This window comes from Prionailurus bengalensis, chromosome C1 (genome assembly GCF_016509475.1).
Source record: "Prionailurus bengalensis isolate Pbe53 chromosome C1, Fcat_Pben_1.1_paternal_pri, whole genome shotgun sequence".
Lineage (NCBI taxonomy): Eukaryota > Metazoa > Chordata > Mammalia > Carnivora > Felidae > Prionailurus > Prionailurus bengalensis.
The window spans coordinates 127,311,448-127,339,072 of NC_057345.1; the positions used below are offsets into that span (position 1 = coordinate 127,311,448).

General features: G+C 40.9%; 1 protein-coding gene across 2 annotated transcripts in view; it reads right to left on the reverse strand.

Moving 5' to 3' along the window:
- Positions 1–700: 700 nt before the first annotated feature.
- Positions 701–27,625, reverse strand: part of ZRANB3 (zinc finger RANBP2-type containing 3) — a 324,584-nt gene continuing 297,659 nt past the window's right edge. The window contains exons 14-21 of one of the 2 annotated variants that reach the window (XM_043573282.1): positions 25,139–25,336; positions 21,123–21,214; positions 17,841–17,942; positions 16,517–16,659; positions 8,243–8,353; positions 6,757–7,159; positions 3,313–3,444; positions 701–1,546 (exon numbers count right to left, since the gene is read on the reverse strand). In XM_043573282.1, the coding sequence (XP_043429217.1) occupies positions 1,448–1,546; positions 3,313–3,444; positions 6,757–7,159; positions 8,243–8,353; positions 16,517–16,659; positions 17,841–17,942; positions 21,123–21,214; positions 25,139–25,336 (1,280 nt within the window). In that variant the 3' untranslated portion in view covers positions 701–1,447. The remainder of the gene's footprint in view (positions 1,547–3,312; positions 3,445–6,756; positions 7,160–8,242; positions 8,354–16,516; positions 16,660–17,840; positions 17,943–21,122; positions 21,215–25,138; positions 25,337–27,625) is intronic. The other variant, XM_043573283.1, reaches the window with a different exon arrangement.

Below are 27,625 nucleotides of genomic sequence, written 5' to 3' on the forward strand. Positions count from 1 at the left end.
GGACCTGGATTTTGTATAGTTCTCTTTCATGGTTTTGACATTTTGCAGGATTGTAGCCTGGTTTTATTTTTGTTATCATGCTTTTATTTTTGAATATCAATTACATGTTAATATTACCATTGTATTTTTTTATTAAAAAACATTTTTAATGTTTATTTTTGAGAGAGAGCGCATGAGTGGGGAAGGGGCAGAGAGAGAGGGAGACACAGAATCTGAAGCAAACTCCAGGCTCTGAGCTGTCAGCACAGAGGCTGATGCGGGGCTCGAACCTGAGAACTGTGAGATCGTGACCATGAGCTGGTCATTTAACTGAGTCACCTAGGTGACCCACCATAGTATTTTTTTAAAGTTCATTTATTTGAGAGAGAGAGAGAGAGAAGAGAGAGATGAAGCATGTGCGTGTGAGTGGGGGAGGGGCAGACAGAGAGAGAGAAAGAATCCCAAGCAGGCTCTGCACTGCCAGCGAGGAGCCTGACATGGAGCTTGAACCCACGAAACCTGAGATCATGACCTGAGCCACAGTCAAGAGCCTGATGCTTTACCGACTGAGCCACCCACTGTATTTTTGAAACTTGTATCTCCATCTGATCATGCTTTCGAATGAAGTGTTTTATCCTCATTCCTTTTAAAAGAGGGACCATGAATATACTTTTAATAAGATAGGATTTTAAAAACAAAATGATAACCAGGAGACAAAGGGTGCTTTGATAGTAAGCCTAGTTTTATGCATTAATTTAAACTTCATTTTTCAGTTAGTTTAAGTGGAATTTTACATTTTATGTTTTCAAGTTTTTAAATGTTTTTAAAAATTACCTGATTTGTCTACCAACACCATAGGTCCAATTAACTTTTTCTCAGAAGCATCTTTTCAATAAAGACAATTAGCTAAGAAATACAACAAACAGGGCAACACTCCAAATGTGTACCCCAAGCCCATTTTGGAGGCAGTTAGTGAACAAGGGTCTCTCTTGCATGCTAACCAGGATGCTCATGCTTGACCCAGAATTCCTGAATGATCTGCCTCCGAAATTTTCCTTACAGTTTCCCAATGTTCCATTTATACACACAGCAGTTTGGAGCCAACACTAATCCAGCAGCATTTTTCAAGTAATTGAGAGTATATTTTTCAAATACAATCTAGACATAATACCATGATTAAAGTACTGTAGGGAGAAATGCAAGCTTAACAAAACCTTCCTGAAACATAATTGAGAGTCTGCATGAAATCAAGGCCACAGAAATATTTATTATTGTATCTCAGTTTGTGTTAAGTACTTTCAGAAGGTAGCGAACACTAAAAGCATATATATAATATGAAAAGGAAAGTTGAATTCTTGAGTTTTGCTCTGAAAATTTTCACTCTTTAAATGAGAAACATGACAAAACTTTTCGTGTTAAATTCCTCCACATGCAAACCATTTGTCATCCATTGAAAAATTTTTCTACTTCATTTCTTTACCAAAAATCTTGTGATATCTGATCCATGCTTTGATGCTAGAGATTGTCTTCTCCCCTGGCTTCTTTCCTTAGCTTGTCTGGCAGTTCTCTAAAAGTTAAAAAATATACACGTGTACACTTGTTAGGAAAAAAGTACTGGCCTCAGAAACTCAAAAATTCTTTGCATTTCGTTATTCTGGAAGAATCTACATTATCAACACACGCACTAGCAGAGGACCGCAGTAGCTCTGGTACGTGCCCCAAGGTCCTGGGTTCACTTAGGATCAGATGCTTTACTCCCCATTGAGACTGTGAATACCTCATTTGGGGACTACAGGAGGCCCTGGTTCTCCTCACCCAAGGGAGACCATCTAGAAGGCCTCCTATAGTTTCTCACGGTGCAGTCATTCAAGGCCTGTTTCCTATTCTATGGGCTCAGAAGCCACTCCCAACCCCAAGCCAGTGCAGAAAAACAAAATGACATAGATCAGAACTAGATTCTCCTGCTATTCCCACAAATAAAATTTTTCACGAGAATCTAAAAAAAGTAATCGCATAACTCTTGAATGAGCTAATAATTTTCACAGCTGAGAAGTAAATCCGATGACTTTTCCCCCAGATGAGGCTCACGTATGTGTGAAGTTATCCAGGTGGAAGGGGTGGGGAGAGAAGAAAGGGTTAAGAGATGAAAATAAAACAACCCTGCTTACAAAATCCTATTTATGTAAAAATTATATTTGTGAAGGAATGGAGGAATCTAAAATATTAAAAGAAAGCTAAGAAAGTGCTTATACATTATGAACACTGGCAAAGGATCTGAACAGTTTTCAGGAGTGTAAATACAATTGATCAGCATTTTTAAAAACATCAGTGTCTTTGGTCAACAAGACCATTCTTTTCCCACCACGTACGCCCCGACGAGTGCAGTTACGTGAGCACTGCCTCCACCAACAGGGCGGGAGGAGCATAACGGAGCACTGTCCTTTGGAAAACAGCTTGGAAATAAATTCCTACTGTCTCAGAAATATCCAAACACTGGACTCAGTGATTTTACATTTCAGAATCTATCTGAAGGAACAACCTCAAAATGTAAAGAACAGTGTGTAAACAGAAGAATGAACTTCCAAGTTCACCAGTATGGGCACAGCTAAATCGAGTTCAGTAGACATGTGCCCAACAGAGTGATGTTAGCCTTTTTGGAGGACAGACATTATGAATGCTCATCACGGATGTGGGCAAATGCTTAAATATTGCCATAACTAGAAAAAAAGTTGGATACAAAGTTGCATGTGGAATGTATGCTTGCAAGAAAATTTTAATCATATCCTTTTGCTAGACTGCCTGTTAAAAATTCATCCTAGTTATTAAATACAACTGTTATATTTTTCCCTCCTGTTTTAAGCAACAGGTAATTGCTCAGAGAGGTGCCAAGGTGAACAGGTTTTACACTTGGGCCAGGAGTATAATGTTTGCATGTTGAGCTGGGTTGGCCCTAGAGATAACTTATTAATGTTCTCTGACATCTCGGGACATCCTTAGCTGCGAATGCAAATATATGTTGCTGCCCCAATTCACCAAACTTTTGGTTGATGGTCTGGGTCTCTTAGAGACTGTGTTAAGTTATATTTATTTTCTTCTAGGCAGTGGTGACAATTTTCTGTCCTAGAATGAATTACAAGGGAAGAAGCTTCTATCTGTGACAGAGAACCTACATAGGTCTCAAGAGGAAACTCAGGTGATGAAAGGGATAAGTGCATCTTGGGTCCCAGACAAGGGATACAGATTCCTCCATATGACCTTCCACAGGACTGTATACCCGATTCTCCATCTGATGTTCCAGGATGAAGTCAAACAGGTGTGCAGAGCTTCACCTACCTCTTTGTGACAGACTGTGCAGAGGGTCTGCAGGTTGTCCAGGGAGCACTGTCCTCCGCCACCGGACACGGGCTTGATGTGGTCCACCTGCCAGAAATGCCCTTCTCCTGGGTTTCTTATCATTTCATTAAGCTACAATGAGAACAGAAGATCAGCACTTTTCAACACACACTGTGGGAACGGTTGGTTTTGCCTTGTGCAATCATGTTTACACAGCAAAATCACAGCGAAAAATACATTAGGATGGCTTTTTATAGCTTTTATTGTGAATAGGAAAAAGCCTCTAGGTTAGCAATTTGAAAGCAATAAAATACATTTCTGAAAAAGTTCTTTTTCCCTTACCTAACCCATTTTGAAAAAATTACAAACAAGTATAAAATACCACAACTCCTGACAGATTGGGAAAAATTACTTGCTTCTGCACCTTTGAGCTAGTTTATATAGTCAATAAAACAAAACTGTGAAAAGAATAAGGACACATTGGAAATCAAAAACTTCTGAATATTATTGAGTCACATAATCTTTAATCACTGACCCAAGTTCATTTGTTCCTGTCATAGTGAGAGTTTAATATTAATGGCTATCACCCGGAACCTTTTTGCCATTCATCTGGGAACTTCTAAAAATTAACATGGACTGGGACAAAGTTTCTACAACAGACCTCTATCACTTGCATATCTGGAATAAACTAAGATGTCCACTTAAAGCCGCAGTATTTAGGCCAACTCACACATACACACTTTATATATTATTGGTGATGACCTACATTAAGATGTATTTTAACATTCTACCTGAGGTAGGAAAACCAGCTCACAGAATTGTAGTTTTTTAAATATGATAAAGATGAATGCAAAGATTGTTTTTATTTCCATGGTTTTGGACAAGGACAACATTAAAATCAGCTTCATGCTGCCGGCCCTGGGAACCTATGTCTCAAGTACTTTTAAGGAAGCTTGTCTGACATGTGGAGGCAGAGGAACACTGACCCCCCAGTGCCCAGCCCAAAAGGAGCCCCAAGAGGCAGCAAGCAGGAGCAGTAACCTCCGTCTAGCAGAGGCCGGCACTGTTAGAAGCAGTTAGACATGGCCATCTTGTGCATCAAGCAAATGACTCATTCTTAGGAAAAAAATCCATTTTGTCTGCTCTTTGTAACCAATTCTTTTACTCTGAATAGTCTCTCTTCTGACAGACTCTTGAATCCAGATGTGGTTCTGTATTCCTCCTGGTAATGCCCTGGCAAACAAATCACTTGGAGTCAGTCTTCAACATCCTAGACTGAACTCTTAAAACAATCACTCCCTCTCTGACTGGCCCTCCCCAGCATGAACCCTATGGTGCTGCTGCGCCTGGGAGCACTTTTGTTTTAGAAGTAGACTATGTTACTTCCACAGTCCCGGACAGGCTGTTTTCAAGATGTCCTGAGTCTTCTCATTGTGTGTCTTCTGGAAGCCTCCACTCTGAGGCAGCAGACAGTGACTGCAGTCTGGCTGACACCCCTGGGGTCGGTGCAGTGTGTGCCTCACCAATTAGACAAAAGGATATTTCAGGAACTCTGGGTATCATGAAGGAAGTAATTCCCTAGCTCTCAAAGTCATGGTAATTCATTTTTGCAGAAATGCTTAATTAATTAATTCTGTCATAATTTGGTGATACAAAATAAATAAAAATGTGTGATTTGACCAACTGGCAGAAATTTATCCAATATTTTAGTGGGCACAGAATGGCTCAGGAGTGATTTTTTAAAATTAAGCACACTACAAAATTACACATTTTGCTCTAGTTTGAAACTTAGGGCTGATTAGATCACATTAGAAACCAGCTGAGATTTGGAAATAAAAGTGAATATTGATGATTGTTTTCTAAGAATATTTTTTTCATAAACTGTTCTGCTAAAATTACATTTTACAGTGGAATGAACATAAATGTTTTCTTCTCATTGTAATGAACTATATTTTGGGGGCTATCTGTTTGCCCCTGGTCATTCAATACTAACATCATGAAAAGTGACAACCAGATCATAGGTACTTCTCCATGGAATGTATCCTCTGTTAAGATCTCTCCCCAGTATAATTTAATCAGAATCTAATTAAGCTGCTATATCTTATAACTATAATTCTGGAATCAGGGGGATAGAGAAACATGTCAAATAATACCATGAGGATACAGGAAGACAAACCCATAATGTAGGAAATCCTACAGGCAAATGATCCAGTTTCTTGAACAATCAATGGTGTAAAAATGGGATGGGGTGATATAGATTAAATGGAGCATAAGAGGCATAATGAACAAAAACAGTGTGTGGGTCATATTTTGATCCTAATTTGAACAAAGCAACTGCAAAAAGACATTTTTGAGACAATCTGGGAAACCAAGCCTGGACTTAAAATTAAGGAATCATAACTGTTGGTGTAATAATGGGTAGTGGGGTATGGGAATTTTTAAAATTTATGTATGAATTTATTGAGAGTATGAGCAGGGAAGAGGCAGGAGGGGGCAGCGGTGGGGGGGGTGGTGGTGGAGAGAGACAGAGACAGAGACAGAGACAGAGAGAGAATGAATGAATGAATCCCAAGCAGGCTCCATGCTCAGCACAAAACCCGATGTGGGGCTTGGTCCCACGACCCCGGGACCATAACCTGAGCTGAAATCAAGAGTCAGACACTCAACCGACTGAGCACCCAGGTACCCAGGTATGGGATTATATTTAAGACAGACAGAAAGAAAGAAGGAGGGAGGGAGAAAGTCTTTGTGGGAGATACATAATGAAAGGATTTGAAGAGGAAATGAGGGGCACCTGGCTAGCTCAGTCAGTAGAGCATGTGACTTGATCTCAGGGTCATGAGTTCAAGCCTCACGATGGACACAGAGATCACTTAAAAAAAAAATAAAAGAGGAAATGAAATGTTGTCTGGAATTTGTTGTCCAGGAGACTCTCTCTGCCCCTCCCCTGCTCATGCTTTCTCTCTCTGTATCAAAAATAAACATTAAAAAAAAATTTAAAAGGGGGGAGCACCTGGGTGGCTCAGTTGGTTGAGCATCGGACTTCGGCTCAGGTCATGATCCCACAGTTTGTGGGTTCGAGCCCCAGGTCAGGCTCTGTGCTGACAGCTCAAAGCCTGGAGCCTGCTTCAGATTCTGTGTCTCTCTCTCTGCCCCTCCCCTGCTCATGTTCTGTCTCTGTCTCAAAAATAAATACAAACATTAAAAAAAAATTTTTTTTTAATAATTCCAGGAGAAAAAAAGAACTGAGGTGAGGGACAGATGAAGGCAAAATGTTGATAACTGTTCAAGGTGGGTAATGGGTATACGGGTTGATTATTCTCTCTACTTTTACGTGCATATTTTCAAAAGCTGCTGTATTATAAAATTGAAAAAAAGAAAATGAATCAATATTCATCACTCAATACAATGCTGCCTTTTCTCTGCCAAATGATTATAATTTACCTGTTCTAATGGGAGCTTTGAGATCCAGGTAATATCCAGTAGAGTCTTCCTCTGACTTTTGGGAGCATCTCTCAGACGTAGAAAGAGTTCTTGTGCATTTAGGTTACATAGCTGACACACACCGTGTTCAATTTCAAATACTTTGGCTCGCAGGTAATTGTTATTAGATCGAATCCAAAACTCTTCCTGACATTTCAGAGAGCAAAACCGTGACTCCCAAGCGTTCACTTTGCCCTCTTGCTTAGTTTGGCAGGTGGGTTGCTGACAGCGAAGGCAAAGCGGATTTCCTGCATTATCCACAGCTTGCAGATAGCCTTTGGATATAGAAGGCTTCACAGCGAGATCAGCTTGGGCTATGCAGGGATTTAGAAATGGGACAGAGACTCCATCATCAAGGAACTTTCTGGAAGTGAACAAAACATTGACTAAGTAATGAACACGTACATTCGTCTAAATAGTCACTACTTCATGTAACAGCCTTTAAAGTTTCAATACTGATAACCAGTAAATGTAAGACTCATGGATTCTGTGACTGAGTGTGGAAATGAAACAGCCATAGTCAGCACTCGATGCTCCATGCCAAATGAAGGAAAGAATGATGTGTTAAAAAAATTCATTTGAATATAAATATGCTGCCTCTCTTGGGAGTTTATATATCTCCAAGTTAAACAACCAGACTTTGAAACATCTGGAGAAGTTGGAAAATGAGAAGTTAAAAATGCTTCTTCAATCTGGGAAAGGACGGGCTAATGTAAAACCCCACTTGGAGTTGGGGCTACTGTACTCTACATGTGTTGGGCCACACACCTCACTAGGACACAGAGACCATTATGAAGGCTTCCACGACACTCTCGGAGAGCCCCTGTGGGCCTACCGGAAACAGTCACATCCATAAAGTGACAGAGCCAAGAAGCTAATGGTGTTGACAGGAACTATCAACATTAGACTTGCTAAATATGTGCCTCCTCCAGGTAAACTCTTATTTGATTTGATTCCAAGTTAGAAATGACACAGGACATGCACTCAATTTATTAATTATAATTTTTAAAAATTTGTTAAGATAAAAGGAAAAGGTACATTACTCAATTATGCTGAAAAGTCCTACATGGAATTACAACAGCTGCTTGCCTTTTTTTCAGGACTGTTTGTTAGAAGTGTTAAAAGAAAAACTCTTTGTGATAGAAAAAGCTCATGACTGGGAAGCGGAGCCCAGATTAGACCTCGGGTCTCCTAGCATCTAATGGCTTTGGGCAGGTCACTTGGTCCACCTGGTCTCAGGATCCTTCTAATTTCTAAAGTGAGGACATCCTATTCCTCATAGGGTTGTTACGAGGGTGGAGGAGCTACCTGTTGTGAAATATTGGGAAAGCTTTTTCTAACCGGTAAGGTGGCCACATCAGGGTAAAGTATTATTACAAATATGCATACACAAATTTAAAGGAGTACACACGGTACTATTATGTCCTATTAGTCAATGAAACCTTACTTTGTAGAAGGGTCCTGTGGCCTGGACTCCTTTGTGATCAGACGAACATGGCCCCCATCATTCTTGACCTTGTCCAGTGAGGCTACAGCAACATCTTCTTTGTTGATGTATCTAAAACAATTACATGGTGAGTAGATTTCCTCTCTCTGCTGAGTTTCTCTATTTCATGATCACATTACTCTTTGTAAAAGCAATAGGAGAGAAAGCAAGATGGGGTCTTTATTGTGCTAATACTAAAATTAGGGCATAGAATTTTCTATCCTAACATTGGTCTCCATGTGTGGGAAAGACACCTCTGTTCCAAATTAGTTTCTTAAGATTTATTTTTCTAAGACATTCAGAGTCACTCAATATCCTTTGGACCAATTTTCACTTAGGGGATAAGAGGAGTGGGTGTAGGAATAAGAAGTGATCAAATACATGCACAACTGACATCCTTGAGTAAATACCTTGTTGAGCTGTGAGGATAATCTCTCACTGCATTTTTACCTCCCTTTTGGCCTTTTCTTCAAGGTCCCTCAAATCACCTCAATCATTTATAATGGTGTATCAGCATACTCGGGTAAAGAGATTCTCTTTTTAGTTAACCAGGTTCAATAACAACTTCTATAATCCCAAGGTTGTTTCCATTATTGTCAGCCATACAGAGTTTATGGAATCTTCCACTGAAATAAAGCCACTCTTGATGTGGGATTCAGAACCTTATTACACAACACTATCAATACCACACAATGGTTTAGGGACTGGAAGTAAAGAGGAAAGTTATTCCAATTAAAGGTGACAGGGGAATTTAAGTAGGTAAAATGCAATTACCCAATTAATTCCTTCTAATTAGCATGGCCCACTTTCTCTGGTAGTTTACACTTTTGTAGCTTTTTTTTCCTTTTTAATTAGTTTGAACATGAATTTCTTCATATTTCCAAGTACTTCCTAGTTTGCTAACTTGACAATAAAATTTAAATCACAATGGAATGGTGCAATATTAGGTAAAGTCTTAGAAATTTACTTTTATGTTAAAGTAGACTTAAAAATCAACAGATTTTCTTGTTTTAAAATTTTTTTTTTTTTAAGTTTATTTATTTTTGAGACAGAGAGAGACACAGCATGAACGGGGGAGGGGCAGAGAGAGAGGGAGACACAGAATCGGAAGCAGGCTCCAGGCTCTGAGCCATCAGCCCAGAGCCTGACGCGGGGCTCGAACTCACGGACCGCGAGATCGTGACCTGGCTGAAGTCAGACACTCAACCGACTGAGCCACCCAGGCGCCCCAGATTTTCTTGTTTTTATAAGCTATTAATGTTTTGACTAGATCATACCTGCACATATATCAAAACTCAAAAGGCATGCAATGGTGCTTATGGTGAAGAGTAAGTTTACCTTCCAGTCCCATCTCCTCCCCCAAAGCTATCTCTGTGACCAATTTCCTTTGGAGAGATTTTTTTTTTTCTGCGCATAGGTTATACCTTTTATGATCTCTGTATTTTTATTGACATATAACTCACATACCATAAAAGTTACCATTTTAAAGTGTACAATTCATTTTAGTATACTTACAAGGTTGCCCAACCAGCACCACTAATTCCAGAACATTTCATCACCCCCAGAAGAAACCTGTACTCATTAGCAGTCCTCATTATGCTTTTTACTTTTAAAAACAAATGGTAGCACACTGACCTTTACCTTGCTTTTTTTGCCTACACATATATCTCCAAGCTCTTTCCATATCGGTACACAAGGGTTGCCCTATTTCTTTGATGACTGCATGTTACTGCATTATTTGAATAAACAATATAATATGTCTAACCAACTTCTGATTAATGGCACTTAGGTTGTTCTAGTCTCTGTTATCACAATGTTATAATATCCCTACACATTACATACATGTAGAATAAGTTCTCAGAAGCAGAATTGCTGGGTCAAAGGTCTTGGGTGCTTTAAATGTGGACAGATTTTGACACATTGCTCTCTCCTTTGGGTTGGTACCAACCAATATACAAGTCCACTGTCAATGCAGGAAAGTGCCTGTTTCCTCACACTTATACTAGCACAATGATGAGGGAGTGTGGGGCAAGCTGAGGGCAAAGTACAGACTAACAGCAATGCCCCACCCCCTGCCTGGTGGGATATGTGTGATGTTCCTCGGACACTGCTGGCTGCCCAAGAAAGGGGAAAGGAAAGAGCAAATGGTTGACAGACAGAGGTCACAGTCATGCAAGACAGGAGTCTCCTTCAGTTTACGGACAACTTAGTAAACTGCAAGAAAAGCTCTAATATCACCCTCCTCAAGATATTAGGGGTGATATTAGATCAAGGGGTTTATGTGCTTGCCATGGCAATGTGGGAAACAAAGCCAAATGAAAAATTAAATTCCCTTACTGCCTACAAGTCCTTGAAATAGGCAGAGTCCCTCTAGGGGCTCAGCTGCCTCAGTGATGACACTTTGCTAGGGGCAAAAGGGAGTCTAGGCCTAACATTATCCTGCCCCCAGGATCCTGTAAGTCTACTTTAACATATAAAAATTCCTTTGGAAACTTCCTTTATCTCAACTCCGCCAAGATATACGCTGGCAATCATACTCCAAGCCTATGGCCCCTGATATACATCTGAAGGGTCTCATGACTGAGGTTTTACTAAACAGTAATAAATGGCATTTTCATAATTGCAGTTCGCCCCTAAAGGTCCTGGAAACCTTGCCTCCAAAATTCCTTGGAGTCTTACATTGTCTATAACCCCCTCCCAACCTGGGGGTATATAACGAGTTGCCCGTCACAACCCCAGTGCCGCTCTTTGTGCCCACAGGCCCTGTCACCTTTTTGCACCAAAAGTCTTTTTTTTTTAATTTTTGTTTATGTTTATTCATTTTTGAAAGACAGAGAGAGACAGAGCATAAGCAGGGGTGGGATGGAGAGAGAGGGGAACAAAGATTCTGAAACAGGCTCCAGGCTCTGAGCTGTCAGCACAGGGTCCGATGCAGGGCTCGAACCCACAAACCGCGAGATGATGACCTGAGCCGAAGTCGGACGCTCAACTGACTGAGCCACCCAGGAGCCCCACCAAAAGTCTTTTTTTGCATCAAAGACGTCTTCAAGAATTCTTTCTTGGCCATCAGCTCCAAACCCCACCATCAACCCAAAACCCCACCAACAAATATGTCCATTAAAAACATCTCTGCTAATGGTGATATTTATCTCATTTTGGCTTTAAATTTACATTTCTCTTATTAAAAGTAAGAGTGACTCTCTTTTCATATATTTCCATTTCTACTGGTGTGTTGTTTTTAAAGCAAAAGAAAAAAGAACCAAAGTGAATTCTTTTAGAATTCTCTAACTTGCCCTTTTGGTTTTGAAACTTCCCAGGTTCCTCCATCCCCCAATTCTTCAACCATTTTATCTCCTTGACAAAAGCACTTTCACTAAAGTATTTCAGTGGATTCTAATGAACTCAAACACTTCCTAGCTTTGAGGGGCAAGGGGATATTAAGCCTTGCCTCAGGTATTATTCAATGTTTAAAAGCTTAGAATCCTAATTCAGTAAATTTAAAAGATGCTGAGAAATCTATTCAGAGATTTAAGAACTAAAAATAACCTTTCCTACAAGAGATTTAAGCACAAAATTCTGGAAACCACAAGAAATAGATCAATCAACCCCAAAGCAGGAAGTTGGCAGCTTTTCAAACATGGTTGTGAGTTACCAACATTTAATTTTCCACTGAGGTTTGCTAGGAAGTTGATGTAAGTATACCACCTCTCAAAAGGATTATGGTAAATCTCAGTTTTGAAAAACAGGGAAAGGTGAACGTTGTCTACTAATTAGTAATTCCCAGATGGGGATGGCAGTGGCGGATGGCAAGTTTTGCAATAGAAGTATGTTGGGAAGTGGCCCTCAACAGTGAAAACGGTGCTGGGTTCTGGGTTGCTGACCTGCTTTGGGGGTCAAAATAAATAGGTGGCATCCTAAACCTAACAGGGCTCCCAGAAAGGCAGGCCTACCTCTGACAAATGGGAACTCAGAAGCAGTGGCTGGTGGTCTTGGCTTCATTCACAATTAAGACTGAGCTATTCAAAAGCTAAGTGTAAACTCTGAGCTTGGACGGGTCCTGTGCACTGGTGGAAGTCAATGCAGGATAATCTGGCTGGAGATATGGCCACTGCTTAAAATCAGTGTCTGTCTTTATTCTAAGGCCATTCCATTTTTTCATAGAAGAATCATCTAATTTTCTGCTAGGAAGTAAAATATGCCTCCTAGAATTCTAGAAGTGAAGAAAGGGGTCTGGGGAGTGCCGGTTTTCAATATAACGCCTCTCCCTTTATCTCCACTAAGCTTGGTGTTTCCAAGGCTGGTGTGTCTCTGGTTCAGTTTCTCTAGAAAATAAACTGGTAGGACAGGGGGAGGTCAAGGCTGTGTCCAGTGTCCACCTGCTCCTCATACAGATTTCCAATCAGTGCTGCTGTGCAGCCCCATCTTTGACACTTGCTTTCAGAGAGAGACAGTTCCTCCAAGTCACTGAGACTTGCCGGGGTTCTCCACAAGAACCGGCAAGCTTGCCCAAAGTGCACTCCTCTGCAGGTGCACAGGCTTCATTTTCATGGCTCTGCGAAGTCCATTTCCCTGAAGTCTTCCCTCTCTTCCTCTCTCTGATCAGTGACCAAAGTGTCTAGATCTACCTCTTAACACCTCTCTTCATCCTCCTTCCTCCATTCCCATTGTTCCTGCCTTACTTAATGAAAGTGTTCAGGGGTGCCAGGCTGGCTCAGTCAGTAGAGAATGCAACTCTCGGGACTGTAAGTTTGAGCCCCATGTTGGGTGTAGAGATTACTTAAAAATAAAATCTTAAAAAAAAAGCCTTCATCTTTCCCCCTAGCTCTACCATAGTAGTCTTTTAACTTGTGTAGAAGGCAGTATCTTTAACAACCTTTCTCTAGGATTCTTGTCTCTGGTATTCAGTCCATCACTCATCTAGGTAATGTTGTAAAGGGACTTTGCAGATATAATTAAGGTTACTCATCAGCTGACCTTAAGAAAGGAAGCAATTCCAAGCATGAGAAGGATTTGACATACCACTGCTGGCCTTGAGATGTAGAACCCATGTGTTACAACTAGAAAGAAGCCTCTAGAAGCTAAGGATGCCCCCCTCATCCTTCCAGCTAGCAAGAAAATCCAAGTCCTATAATCACAAGGAACTAAATTCTGTCAACAACCCAAATGAACATGGAAATGGAGTCTTCCCAGACTATCAGTTAAGAGTCCATCCAGGCGACACCTTGAATTCAGTCTTACAAATTCCAGAGCAGAGAAACCAGTAGAGCCATCTCAGATTTCTGACTTACAGGACTGTGAGACAATACATGTCTGTTGCTTTCAGCTGCTAAGTTTGTGGTAATTTGTTAAGGCAACAATAGAAAAATAATGCACCTTGTCTCCCCACTTCAAGCCTGCTCTTTAAAAGAAAAAAAAAAGTTTATTTCTGAGAGACAGAGAGAGAGAGAGAGGGAGAGAGAGAAGACAGGATCTGAACCAGGCTCTGTGCTGACATTAGAGAGTGCAATGCAGGGCTCAAACTCACGAATCATGGGATCAAGACCTGAGCTGAAGACAGATGCTTAACTGACTGAGCCACCTAGGTGCTCCTCAGGTCTGCTCTTTTTTTTTTTTTTTTAAACGTTTATTCATTTTTGAGAGGCAGAGAGAGGCAGAGTGCAAGTGGGGGAGGGGCAGAGAGAAAGGGAGACACAGAATCTGAAGAGGCTCCAGGCTCTGAGCTGTCAGCACAGAACCGATGTGGGGCTCAAACCACCAACCATGAGATCATGACCTAAGCCGAAGTCGGACGCTCAACTGACTGAGCCACTCAGAAGCTTGCAAGTCTGCTCTTCTGATCTCATCTCTCAAATGCTGCCAGAGCAAGCTCTTAAAAACACAAATCTGATTACTGACCATGCTGCTTAACACAAGTTTTAACTTTACTGTATCATCTACATAAAATGTTATAGATAATATCATGTGTCTGACTTTGGTTTGTATTGATTTCATGACTTTTGCTTTTATACCTGATTGGCTTTCTCAGGTAGTTCTTTAAGTGGCCATCCATGTCTGATGGGGAGGAAACAATGCGACATGTCTAGAAATGGCTGGAGTGGGTTGTAAATTCAGTTAAGAAGGAAACTATGGTAATGTAAAGAGAAGACCAATACTTCAAATAAGATGGTGGCTATGACAATGAGAATATGGAGAGGACCACAAGAAGTTCTGAGAAAAGTTAACAGGCATCATGCTTTTTGTTACATACTGAGTGGGTATCTGTATGAGGGGTGTGTGCATGTGTGTGTATATATATATTATCAATGCACACATGTATTTTTTATATAAAGTAATACACATTTGTGGGAACAATTTAAGCAGTACAGAAGAGTTTAGGTGAGTCTGAAACTGGCAGCTCATGGACAAATCGAACTAGTCAAAGGACCTTAATCGACTAATACAGCATTTTATTTTATTTTATTTTATTTTATTTTATTTTATTTTATTTTATTTTATTTCTTTTCTTTTCTTTCTTTTCTTTTCTTGTATTATTTTTTTAACGTTTATTTATTTTTGAGACAGAGAGAGACAGAGCATGAACGGGGGGAGGGCCAGAGAGAGAGAGAGAGAGGGAGACACAGAATTCAAAGCAGGCTCCAGGCTCTGAGCTGTCAGCACAGAGCCCGACAACACGGGTCTCGAACTCACCAAATGCGAGATCATGACCCGAGCCAAAGTTGGACACTTAACCGACTGAGCCCCTCCAGGTGCCCCTGCAGCATTTTATTTTTTAATCTGAATTTGAATGACTTTAAATGGGTTATGCACTTTCCGATTTGCTATACTTCTACATCCTACCTCAACCTTTTCTGGTTTTACGCTTGATCTCATTTGTTCATATATGGTTCCTGCTTAGCTTTTAGTCATAGTAGTTTGTGATCCAGGCATAAAGTATAAAGTCCCTATCATCTCCACAAATCCCCTATCATATGGTCTAGAGCACGATCCCTCAGCAAGGGCACTAATGACATTTTGAAACAGATAATTGTTTAAGTGCAGTTCTTTTCACTGTAGGTTACTTAGCAGTGTCCCAGGCCTCCAGCCTCTAGATTCTCCCCATTTGTATCCCCTAATCCTAACAAACTAAAATGCTTCCTAACACTGCCACCCTGGGGGGTAAAACTGCCCCCAGCTAAGAACTACTGTCTTAGAGAAAACTCTGGTAAGGGTTTCTATGATACCCTTGCAGACACTTTCTATGTCCGAACAGCAATTACATATAGCTGTGTCTCCATTCTTTGTCATATTTATTGTTCCCCTTCATAATTTATCACAAGTACCACTCCTTATTCTCACCTATGAATATACCATAGGCCACATTTGGAAACAGCTGAAGAGAGTTTTCACTGTATAGAGTTACAAGTTGTTTGACTAACTGCACCCTCTCACATATCACGGATGGATGTTTTTCACCTGTGTGCATGGAAAAGGCTATAGACGGTAACTGACGGGATGTGAGGATGAAGGCAGATTATAGGTGTATGGAGATGGCAAGAGCTACAGGGGCTTCTGCCATGTGGCTGCTTGGTGAGGGGCTCTGAGATCTCTTCCCACGCGGGAGCTGGGCAACAGAACCCTTGACCGAGAATCATTCCTCCACACCGAGGGAAGAGTCTACAGGTGGTGGGGACTGAGCTCACACAAGGGGATACCTGAGTGGGGCAGAGAGGATTCTGATGCCAAGAAAGTAAGTGTACAGAGATTAGAAAGAAACCTGTAATGATAAAGGGCAAAATAATTACACAGACATGAGACACTAAACCTTTCCTTTTACTTTGCCCCCCACTGTAATCATCACCTCCCAGCCTTTGGGCGGGGGTGCGTCAACCAGAAGCAGCTTCCCTGCCGCATGGCACCCAGACCGGTGCCCTCTTCTACCAGGGGATGTCTTTCTGTTGTTCAATAGTGTCCCAGGCTTAATGGGCCACAGGACACACTGGCCTGTGACTCTGGCCTCTCTCCTGATGAGTGGGACTCATGGTGACCAATATCCTACAAACCTGATCTTTTTGAGCAGATTTGATCAGATTCACAAAACATCTAATTCTATTCCTATAAAATAAGCTACTGTTTTATGTATAATTTTCTCTTAACTCATCAGGATTTCATGAGTGGTTACATAAAATGTGTCAGACCCCCCTGTAGAAGTAACCGTGACAAAATAATATTATACAAAATAAAAAAGACAACGCATACCTTTTAGTACTGTTTTGTTTGGTTTGTTGCTTTGTGATCTCCTCCAAAGCAAGAATTGGGCTACAGAACAGCTGCCCACTTTTCCTGATTATCTTTTGCTTCATGGCAGTCAGACTACTCCATTCTCGAACAAACCTCAAAATCTGGCAGAAAATGAGATAATGAAAAGCTCTAATGGCTCACCAGGCATCTTCCTTTGAAAGTAAAGCCACTTATAACATTAGAAAACTGAGGTTTTATTATATCCTCCAAATAGGCTTCTGAATGTCACAATTTAAGGCTTTCTTCAGATTGATGCCGTCTTCCTATCTTTATTGTAAAATACTGATGGCCAGTTCTCTTTCAACCCAAAGGCTCCCTAAAGACACATTTCAGGAAGCCCCAGCGTATGTCCTTAATGCACATAGGGACCAACGGCAATAATGTGCCCAGTGCGACCGAAAGGGGCCCGGCTGTCAGAAGCACAAACCCAGCAGTGACCGAGGCAGAGCTGGTCGTGGGAGCGGGGGTCTTACAGCGGTGGCAGGTTTCAGTGCAACATCTGAGAACTGCCTTGTTACCCAACTACCTAAGTTATTACAGGAAAACAGCCACCAATAAATCTGGAACATTTTTTACCAGGGTCACTATTAATCTTACTTATTAGTCATTTATATGTAACTGGCCACTTTTTGTGAATCTGAGAACCAGGATGAAATGATACCAAAGAAAATAACTCACTGCTACCTTTTCCTTTAAGTCAAGTGCAGTGGACCCACAGGGAATGTTTGATTTCCACTCAAAGGGCAAACACAGAATCACTATTTTCTCCTAAAAAGTGGCACACTGCATGCTGTCAGCCCCTGCATGTGCTGATCCTTCCAAGCACTGAAGATAAATCGGCCACAGATCAGAATTAAGGCCTCCGGAGCAGGTGCTTGACTTACAGCTGTATGCTGGTGCTTCTGACGAAGCAGGAGTCACCCACCACGGCACCATCCCTGCTCTCAGAATTTGTCATTGTTAGAACTGTCAGAGATAAACGGAGACTCTGTCAGATATAGATATATAACGGTTGCTAATCCTGTGAAGGAGAAATCCAACAATGTGAGGATGACTCTATCCACAGAAACAGCAAGCCTAGGTGTGATCGCTCACTCAGGAAACCGATTTCACATTTCTTCTTAGCACCAAGGTAATTCAGAGGCAGTGCCTGGACCGATGACAACGTGCCCAGTGTGATCTGGCTCTGCGACAGGCCACAAGGTGCTTTCGTGAAACTCAGAATGGTCTTACAGTACTCAATACATTTTAACTGAAAACAAATGCGGAGGACTATTCTTACCAGGGAGCGATTGTGTTTCAGCTGAAAGCTTGCTGGTAAATCTTCCCAAAGGTCTAATTTTATATCCAAAGGAATGAAGTTACAGTTCATCTGGTTTCCATCCTGATTATAGATTAGGAAGGCATGATTAGTCCATTTTGTCTGTAGGCACTGCTGATTATTTTAAAAGTAAAGAATTATATGATGGCACAATATTCCCTGTATCCTAAAAGATAAACTGGGGGGTGGGGCGTTCTGACAAGATTCCACCCACACACAGCTTCCCACAAGCATGCTGAGTGGAGAGAAGGGCCGGGCTCTCCAGTGCCCTCTGAATGCCTCCACTGCTTTCTCTCTAAGGGTAAAAAATACCATGGAGAGGGCTTAGTCAGTTAAACATGAGGTTTAAACATGAGTATTTCTTTTAAAAAGGGGAAGAAAAACCCCTGCATATGAAAATCTATTGTATCAACAACAGCTCGACTCCTATTCCAATTCTCTCAGCTAAAAAGAAAGTTATAGTTTCCACAATCACTTTGGAAAAAACACACAAAAAGTACTTAACACACTGATTCAAAGTTTAGACATGTAATGGTAACTCTGAACTCTGAATTAGACTTGGGGTTCTGGCCAAAACCCACAGCTCTGTAGAGGGATGCTGTTACTACAACATAGGATGCTAAACATCCGTTACTGATCTTCCTTTTAAGAGGTGTGCTTTTAGGCAGTGCGCTAGGGTTTTAATCCAGATTCCTACCTCCAGATTCACCTCAGCTCACCTTATAGCTGTGAAAAGACCTGTTAATGTTCCCTCTGCTTAGTGTCTCATGTTTAGAAGATTACTTGAATAATATTTTATGGTAAAGGGACATATAGGCATGTAGCACAGTCATAAACATGCACTCGAGACTATTAAGAGAGATGTCAAAAGGTGAGGTGGCCCATGTGACACAGGGTGGGTGCTGGAGACAGAAGAAGGTCAGCGAGGCTGTCACTGCAGGACTTTGCAGTTTCTCTCCTGTCTCCACCCAAAGAGGGGAAAAACACTGATCAGGTGTTCCATGATGCAGAGTTTCCACTCTACAGAACAGAAAGTTTAAGGAGTTTAAGGGCTTCTGAATTCCAGTGTTTTATTCTGCCTGGTGTCTGCCTTTTGGTTTCTTGACCTTCCATCCCTTCTGGGGACCAGTTCTGTGTTATCCTCATGTGATGGTCTGAGAAGCATGGCCGGGAGCTCTCCCCACACGGGGGCAAAGGGGCCTCAGTCACTGGGACTTGCCTCCAGAGGAGCAGGGGGTGCTTAGGTGCTCCCTCCACGCTCAGAGGTTCCACATGGTGGGCAGGGGTCCAAGCCTTAAAGAGGAGCCCTATTCACTCCCTGGCTTCATTCCTGGTGTCTCTCTCTTGGCTGTGGTCCCACGACAGAGGCTGCGTGAAGCTTCTGGCATTCACGATCCTACTCATCTAATATTCTAGCAATCCCTTCTAATTATTACTTAGCACTGGAGATTGTTACACGGCCTGCCATCTCTGTATATCTGTTGGGTTTAGTATAAAACCTGTAACCTAAGTAATCTTGAAAAAGGCATTCTTTTGATAGGCTGGCCCATGAATTGAGAAAGGTACAACTATTATTTTATTATACTTAAATGGTTAGAAATTTGATACTGTAGACCAAACGGAAGTATTCATAATCTCAGCAAGTATTTCCTCAAATACTCACACTAGTTTACCTAAGCCAAAGATTCTCACAGGGACCCTGAGATCACTTCAGGGTATCCACAAAGGCAAACTGTCTTCATAAGAACAGTAAAACAATATTTGCCCTTTTCACCCCCATTCTGTCACAAATGTATGGTGAAGTTTCCCCGGGATAGGCAGAGATGAGAATCCCAATGTCTTCTATTAAGACCCTAGAGAAACTGCTAAAAATGTAAAACAATGCCAACTCTCCTCACTAAATGTTATCTTTGTTTCAGAAAATATAATGATGTTTCATAAAAATAAGCTATTGACATGAATATCAATAATGGGTTTATTATTACTACCCTTAATTAATAAATATTTTAAGTGTTTCCACTCTAATTTCAAGTGTAGTAAATGTCAATGGATATAACCCACATAAACAAAAGCTCCTTGGGGTTCTCGACAACTTTTAAAAGTACCAAGAGGTCCTGAGACTGAAAAGCTTGAGTACCACTAACCTAGGGCATGGCATGAATCAGAGCAATCATATTTCTAAAGCTTCCTAGAATCTACTCAACATAGATGGGCAGAGCCCGGCTTCTGCAAAGATGCTGCTGCTGCTACAAATGATTTGTGAAGGACAGAACTTTGTCTCTTTTGAAGTATAGTTGACACACGATGTTACATCAATTTCAGGTGTGCAACATGGTGATTTGACAAGTCTATACATCATGCTGTGCTCACCAATCACTTCCTGCCCTTTTGGCTAAGATCTAGTATGCTGTGTTCACCACAAGTGCAGCTAGTGTCTGTCACCACACAGCACTATCACTACAGTCATAGTGACTGTATTCCCTGTGCTGTACCTTCCATCCCTGTGACTTATTCATTCCATAGCTGGAAGCCTGTACCTCCCAGTCCTCTTCACCCGCTTTGCCATCCCCCATCCTTCTCCCCTCAGGCAACCACCAGTTTGTTCTCTGATTTATGGGTCTGTTTTTGCTTTGTTTTTTCCTTTGTTTTGTTTTTTAAGATTCCACATGTAAATGAAATCATGCGGTATCTCTTTCTCTGACTTATTTCACTTAGCATTACATGCTCTAGGTCCATCCATGTTGTTGCAAATGGCAAGATCTCATTCTTTTTTATGGCTGCATAGTATGCCCTTGTGTAGATGTGGTGTGCGTGCGTGTGTGTGTGTGTGTGTGTGTGTGTACCAAACCTAGCAGCTAACTCTTACTGAGAGTTCCTTATGGCTAGGCACAGCGCTAAGTGATTTATAGGAATTAGCTTATGTTACCCTTGTAACAACTCCTTTCCATGTTTTCCAGTTGCAAAAACTGAGGCACAGAGTAGTTAAGTAATGTGTTCAAGGTCCCATAATCAGTAACAGATGTGATTTGAGGCAATTCAGCCCTGAAGTCTGTGCTTTTAACTACTATGCTGTTTTGCCTTTCACTGTCTTTAGATTTAACAAAGAAATTTTCGAATTAGCTTTAAGGAGGAAAAGAACTCGATGCCTATCTCATTGTTAATAACAGTAAATGTATCCACTGAAAAATGAAAAAAAGGAAGGCTTCTGTACGTTTTAAGCTGTAGAATCCCCATGATGCTTACCTTAGTATAGAGGTGAATCCGGTCAGTATTCTTACTTGCACAGAACATTAAGGTATCGTACACTGGCAAACTGTCTGGGATCTTCAACTGTTCTAATAAAGAAGATAAAAAAGAACCTGAAGGCTTACCTCCTCTCTATCCAAAATAGCTTATTTTAATCTTCTGTGGGTTAGAATGGAAGAGCTATATAAAATATATCATCATATTTTACAAAGGACACATGTCTGGGCTTGAAATAAAAATACCATGATAGGCCATCTAAGACCATACTGGCCTATATGGGAACCAGTTGCTTTGTACTTTTGCTAATGACCCCACAAGAGAGAAACAAATCCACAATTAGCTGAGAAGACAGGAGTTAGGTATGGGGGAGAATTTCCTGCCACCAAGAGTTGTTATTAGTCTTAAGAAGTCTAGAATCTAGACATTTTGCTAGAGTGGTTTTGAGACAGAAGGAGCACCATTTTGGTTTGACAGCAATTCAGCTTTGTGAGAGGCCACCTGCATGCCAGATTCTCTACGGCCCGGTGCTTCACATTCACAAAAGAAGATGAATGTGCATGAGCTCTTTTTCTGATAATCTCCTTTTATTTATCACTTCTGGGTCTCACTGACCAATATATTCTGTAGAACAGGGTTATCAAAATGGATCTAAATAATTATAGTTAACACTTATCAAGTCCTTACAATGTGCCAGGCATTGTTCTAACTATATATCTTAACACCTCTCAGAAATAAGTAGTGCATTTTACAGAGGAGAAAACTGAGGCACATTAACTTGCCCAAGGTCATACCGCCAGTAAGAGGACTTACGGCCAGTCATGTGGCTACGGAGCCTGTGCCCTTAACCTCTGCCACAGTTCCTAAATGACTTTTATTATTATTATTATTATCATTAACTTTATTTTATTTTTCCCTCAATGACCTTTTATTTATTTTTTTTTTTAATTTTTTTTTTCAACGTTTATTTATTTTTGGGACAGAGAGAGACAGAGCATGAACGGGGGAGGGGCAGAGAGAGAGGGAGACACAGAATCGGAAACAGGCTCCAGGCTCTGAGCTATCAGCCCAGAGCCCGACGCAGGGCTCGAACTCACAGACCGTGAGATCGTGACCTGGCTGAAGTCGGACGCTTAACCGACTGCGCCACCCAGGCGCCCCAACCTCAGTGACTTTTTAAAGTGTTTCCCCAGATCTGGAAGTCTATGCTTTGTCATTCTGCTTGGCAATGTCATCATATTTTAATTTTTCTACTCAAGGCACTGGTTACTTTACAAACTTGGAGTATTCCTGTATTTCATGAATTCAAAAATGTCCATTCTTCCCACACATTAACATCTCTGAAACTGGCACATCTTACAGGCCAATAAGTGTGGCATTTTACAATCATTGCTGGCCAGGTGGCAGATGTGAAGTCGCTGGCAAGACCCAAGCACGCACGGGCTTAGTCGTGACTACTGTGGTGTTGTTACTTCAACACCACGCTTGAGTCAAGTGCCTTGTTGTTACTACATGAGTTGAGTTTAATTACTTCTAAAAGGTTTTCAAAATGCTTCTCTCTGATTTGGTATTGAAATGAGAAGCTATCATGTATATGAAAAAAATTTTAGATATAAAGCAGGAGAGAATAAATTTGATATTTAAGGAAGTAAATATGTATCACTGGAGGAACAGCCAACATTTTTTATATTCTTGCAAATGAGTAAGCCAGTGCTTTATGGGACTTCAGAAAAGGAGATCCCTGCAGATAGCAGGCACTCTCTCACATCTGGATACTGCAATGTGCAAAAGGGCTGCCTATCACCTGCCAAGCACAGCAAATGAAGGCAGGAGAAACCGCCACATCCCTCAGGGCAAATGAAAGAAATAGCAAAGCAACAGAGGGAGCTATGACCTGGTCTGGGCTATCATTAAGATATTAAGTCATAGTTAATTAGATTTTCTTTCTTAATGTACATAAAACAAGTGCAATGTATAATCACTGCCTTTAGATCTTTTGAAGAACCATGGCTAATGCATTCATGTTTAAAGATCAGAAGTCATTCTTTGATAAAAAGTATTAGAGGATTGATTCTGAATCAGCTGATATTCTTGGTAACCAGAGGCTACATGGGGGAACGTCTTTCTCTTTTCATTGTTTCCCTGAAATGTAATTTAATGGCTTGGGACTACAGAGGACACATCTTGTGAAGACCCAGCCATCCTTCCAGATCCCTGGAGTTCCAGTTAGAACAAAACCTCAGTCCCCGCAAAGCACATACCACTCCAGTTCTAAGAGCTTATGTGGATTGAATGAACACTTCAACATAGTGTGCCTCCTTTTTCTTCTGTTTGTTTTTCATGGAAATCCATGTTAGCAGGGAGATGTGAAGCTTATTGCTTGTATGAAATTCTCAGCCCAGTGATATGATAAGTCAAAAAAAAAAAAAAAACCCAAAACAAAACAAAAGGAAGGGGGCAGGTATGGGGAAAAAGCTGGCATTGTCTGGAGTAGATGAGGCCAGTGGAATTTTCACTGGCAGACTTTCAAAAGGTCTAGCTAGTGATTTCTGAAAGGTATGTGTAAGTAGAGCTAACATATGCCTTCATCAATGGACCAATTTACAACTAACAAGCCAGAATATCCCTGCCACAGATGAAGAGACTCATGGCCCAGGAGGTGCTAACAATTGCCAGTTGTTTGTTCTGGGTCTGATGTTTAGTCCAGTGAGCCACATGCTGTCCTACAACAAGAACATCATCAGCACTTGAGGCAAGACGTGCTGGAAGGAAAGAAGGAAACCAGAGTTATGAAAGAAATGCCCTGCCTCAGACCACACCTAAAGACTGTTAAAATTAACACACCTAAACCAGGGGCCATCCCAAGATATTCTCTGAGAAGACCCTGAGGAATCAGAGGGAAGGAAGGCTGAGGGAAGAAGACAGGAGGATGCCCTGAGCTCAGAAATTCTTAAATGAACTTTTCATTTTTAAGCTATGAATCTGATTCTGAATTGTATCTGTGTTTAACAGGAACTGATTTAGAAGAAAAAGTTCAACTGTCCATTCCCAGTTGCTTTGGGGTTGTTATAATGAGAACCTCAATCTGTGGGTTACTATGGTCACTAACTGATTAGCAACCCCAGGGGCACCTGGGTGTCTCGGTTGGTTAAGCATCTGACTCTTGATTTGGGCTCAGGTCCTGATCTCACATTTCATGAGACTGAGCCCTGTGTCAGGCTTGCACTGGGTATGGGGCCTGCTTGGGATTCTCTCTCTCCCTCCCTCTCTGCTCCTCCCCCGCTTAGGTTTTCTCTTTCTCTCTCAAAGTAAATAAATAAGCAAGCAAACAAACAAAAACAACAAAATGTTCCTACTAAAAAAAAAGAAAAGAAAAGAAAAGAACCCCAAAGTACCCACAAACTCTGGCCAGCCGGCCCGTAAAGATAGTGATGTCTGACATACGGGTTGGTAGGTGCCAACCATCATAGCTCTACGTAATGAGTGGAAGCAACCAAAAAGTAAATAAATCCAAACACTACATGGCTGGCTCCAAGTGTAGTCATGAGTCATACTGTCTTGACATTATGTGCCTTAAAAACATTTTCTTAAAAAAAAAAACCAAAACCCTACATTTAAAATATACCAATGAATTGTAGACATTTAAAAGAAATTTCATGTGCAAACGATCATTATCTGTCAAGTGGCTGTTAATAATCTGTCAATCTTTACTGTTTTGTCCAAAGAACCTCTTAAATACCAGAACCACTGCCTCTTGCGTGGACGGGCCTGGCCCGGATGAGGCTGGGCCACGGGCTGGGGGCAGCATGTGAAGCGACAGGTCGGCTTTGCTTTCTGTGTCGTATCTGAGTGCCCATAGCTCTGTTCCTCCAGCCATCTGCTGTTTAAGGATTGGTTCCAAATGGCTGTATTTTTAATATAAATGGGAATACAAAGACTCTGCAACATGGTAGTAGTCACAAATCTACTCACAGTATTCTCTAAGTGAGAACAGTGGAAATGGAAATGAGACTTACCATCACCTGGCTGCGGTGTGAGTCCGTCCTCTCTCTCAATTTTCGCTATTTCTTCCTTGCTCTCAGCCAACGGTTTAGGTTCTGAGGGTGTAAGGCCTTGTTTTTCACAGTCAGAACTAGTCCCAGCTTTGTTGTATGTGTCTTTCTGAGGATCACCTTTCCCATTTTCATCTGTATCCTGGGTATCACCAAGGCTATCTATTTGTAGAATTATGAAAATCAAACAACTTACACATAAATTTAGATACAATCGTTATTTACTCTAAGACCAGTTTTTAAAAAGTCATAGCTAGGTCTTATAAAAAGAAAGAAAGTGAACAATGTTTGTTCATTGTTCATTCTCTGGAGACATTTATTGGGACTCACTAAATGCCAAGTACAACTCTACGTGCTGGACAGACAGTGAGGAATGAGATGGACAGGTCCTTGCTTCCTAGAGATTCCATTTGAAGTGTCAGATAGAAATGAAGCCAGTAAGGGTTTTAGGCAAAGGAATATAACCATCTGGGTTTTTAAAGGATCACTCTGGCTGCTGTGTACTGAAGGGCCACGGGGAATCTAGCAGGGATGCCACTGAGGTCTGGGAGAGAAAATGGTGGCTTCCAGTAGGATGGTAGCAATAAAGAAAAAGTGGCCAGAATCAAGATACACTTTAGAAGTTATGCCAGCAAAACTTGACAAATCGAGTGTGGGAGGAGAGAGAGGAATCAAGGATGCTGCATCATGTAAGGATGATGAGGGAAGAGAAGATTTAGGTGTTAGGTGTGGTGGTGGTGAATGAAGAATTCCACCTTGGAAATATTAACCTTGAAGAACCTGTAAGACACCCAGGGTGGAGATGTTACATAGGCATGTGTACAAGCTACAGTTCAAGTGAGAGAAAGAAGTATGGGCCTATGAGCTGTAAGATGTCAAGTATAAGCTATGGATGTTAAGAACAAAGCACAAGAGGGGCACCTGGCTGGCTCAGTACAGCATGCGATTCTAGATCTTAGGGTTGTGAGTTCAAGCCCCACGTTGGGCATAGGGATTACTTTAAAAAAAAAAAAAGCAGAAGAAAAGTGTTACTTATTGACAAATATTAGTGTTCAATATATACTATTGCCAAAATTTACCAAATGTAATGGAGACTGAATTAGCAACCTTTATAGGACTGTAATTTCCTAATATTGCTCCTTTAGTTTTTTGGATTCCACCATTTCCTCAAAGCATTGTATGGCAAACGCTGATTAAAAAATGTAGATGAATTCGGGGCACCTGAGTGGTGCAGCTGGTTAAGCATCCAACTTAGCTCAGGTCATAATCTCACATTTCATGAGCTCAAGCCCCACTTCAGACTCCACACTCTTTCCCTTTCTCTCTCTCTCTCCCTCTTTCTGTGCCCCTTGGGGGATTCTCTCTCCTTCCCTTTCTCTCTGCACCTCGCTCACTCACGCTCATTCTCTCAAAAAAAAAAAATTTACATCAATTAGAATTCTGCCTTTCAGTACTTTTGGGGGTCCTTCCACATCAAGGTTAGAAATCATTATGCCAAGTATAGTAATATTAATCTAATAATTACAACTTTTATATACAGTAGTATCACTGTTACTTAGAATATGTACTTCTGTACTTCAGACTTTAACAGTCACAAAAGGAGTTTCTTTAGGTTCCTTGAGAGTTATCTTATTAAATCATGGGTCTTGAAACTTTCACTGTTGATCTTGGTATCACAAAGAAAAATCAGAATATAAAACCCTATTAAACTGTGATTTTCATTGCTAAATCACTCAACTTATACTTAATGTGAACTGACATTATTCTGTAGTCATGAGATACTTTATTTTTATGGCCTAGAGTAGTTGGAAATTGAATGAGATAATGCAGATTGTGAGAGAGATTATATGGAATAAGCTTGTGGTTCCAATTTAGTTCATAGACAACAGGTGTTGACGTTACAAATATAACCACCCAGATGGCAGACTTGTCATTTTTGTAGGAACACCCAGAATTGAAAGAGGAAAGACTCAGCTACTGATTACATTTTCTTTCAGATTAAAACTAAGATGCAGAAAAAGCAAGAAAGGCAGGCGGGATCTGCAGTACTGCCTGTGTGTCAGCTAACTCTTGGTTCATGTCACTTCTCTAAAGAATTCACCTATGATGGAAAAGGAGATGTGTACAATGATCACTGCTGATAAAACAACTCCTTGCAGTTTCCAAAACTGTCAACTTGGCATTTTGAGTTACCATGAACATGGTCTCTAACACTGGAAACCAAAGAAATACTAATGATCTTTTTTCTTAAGACAGCCTCAGTATTAATAATCATTTCAAAAACAAAACATCAGAAAAAGGCATATCATGCTATAAAAACATATTCTGAGGTATGTTTATAGTTTCTACTTTTAAAATAGCAGGACTTGGAAAAGAATAAACTCATAAAACCTACAAATTGGTTCTTAAAAGAAGATCTGTAGAGGAATTTTTATGATTTGTCATGCATGA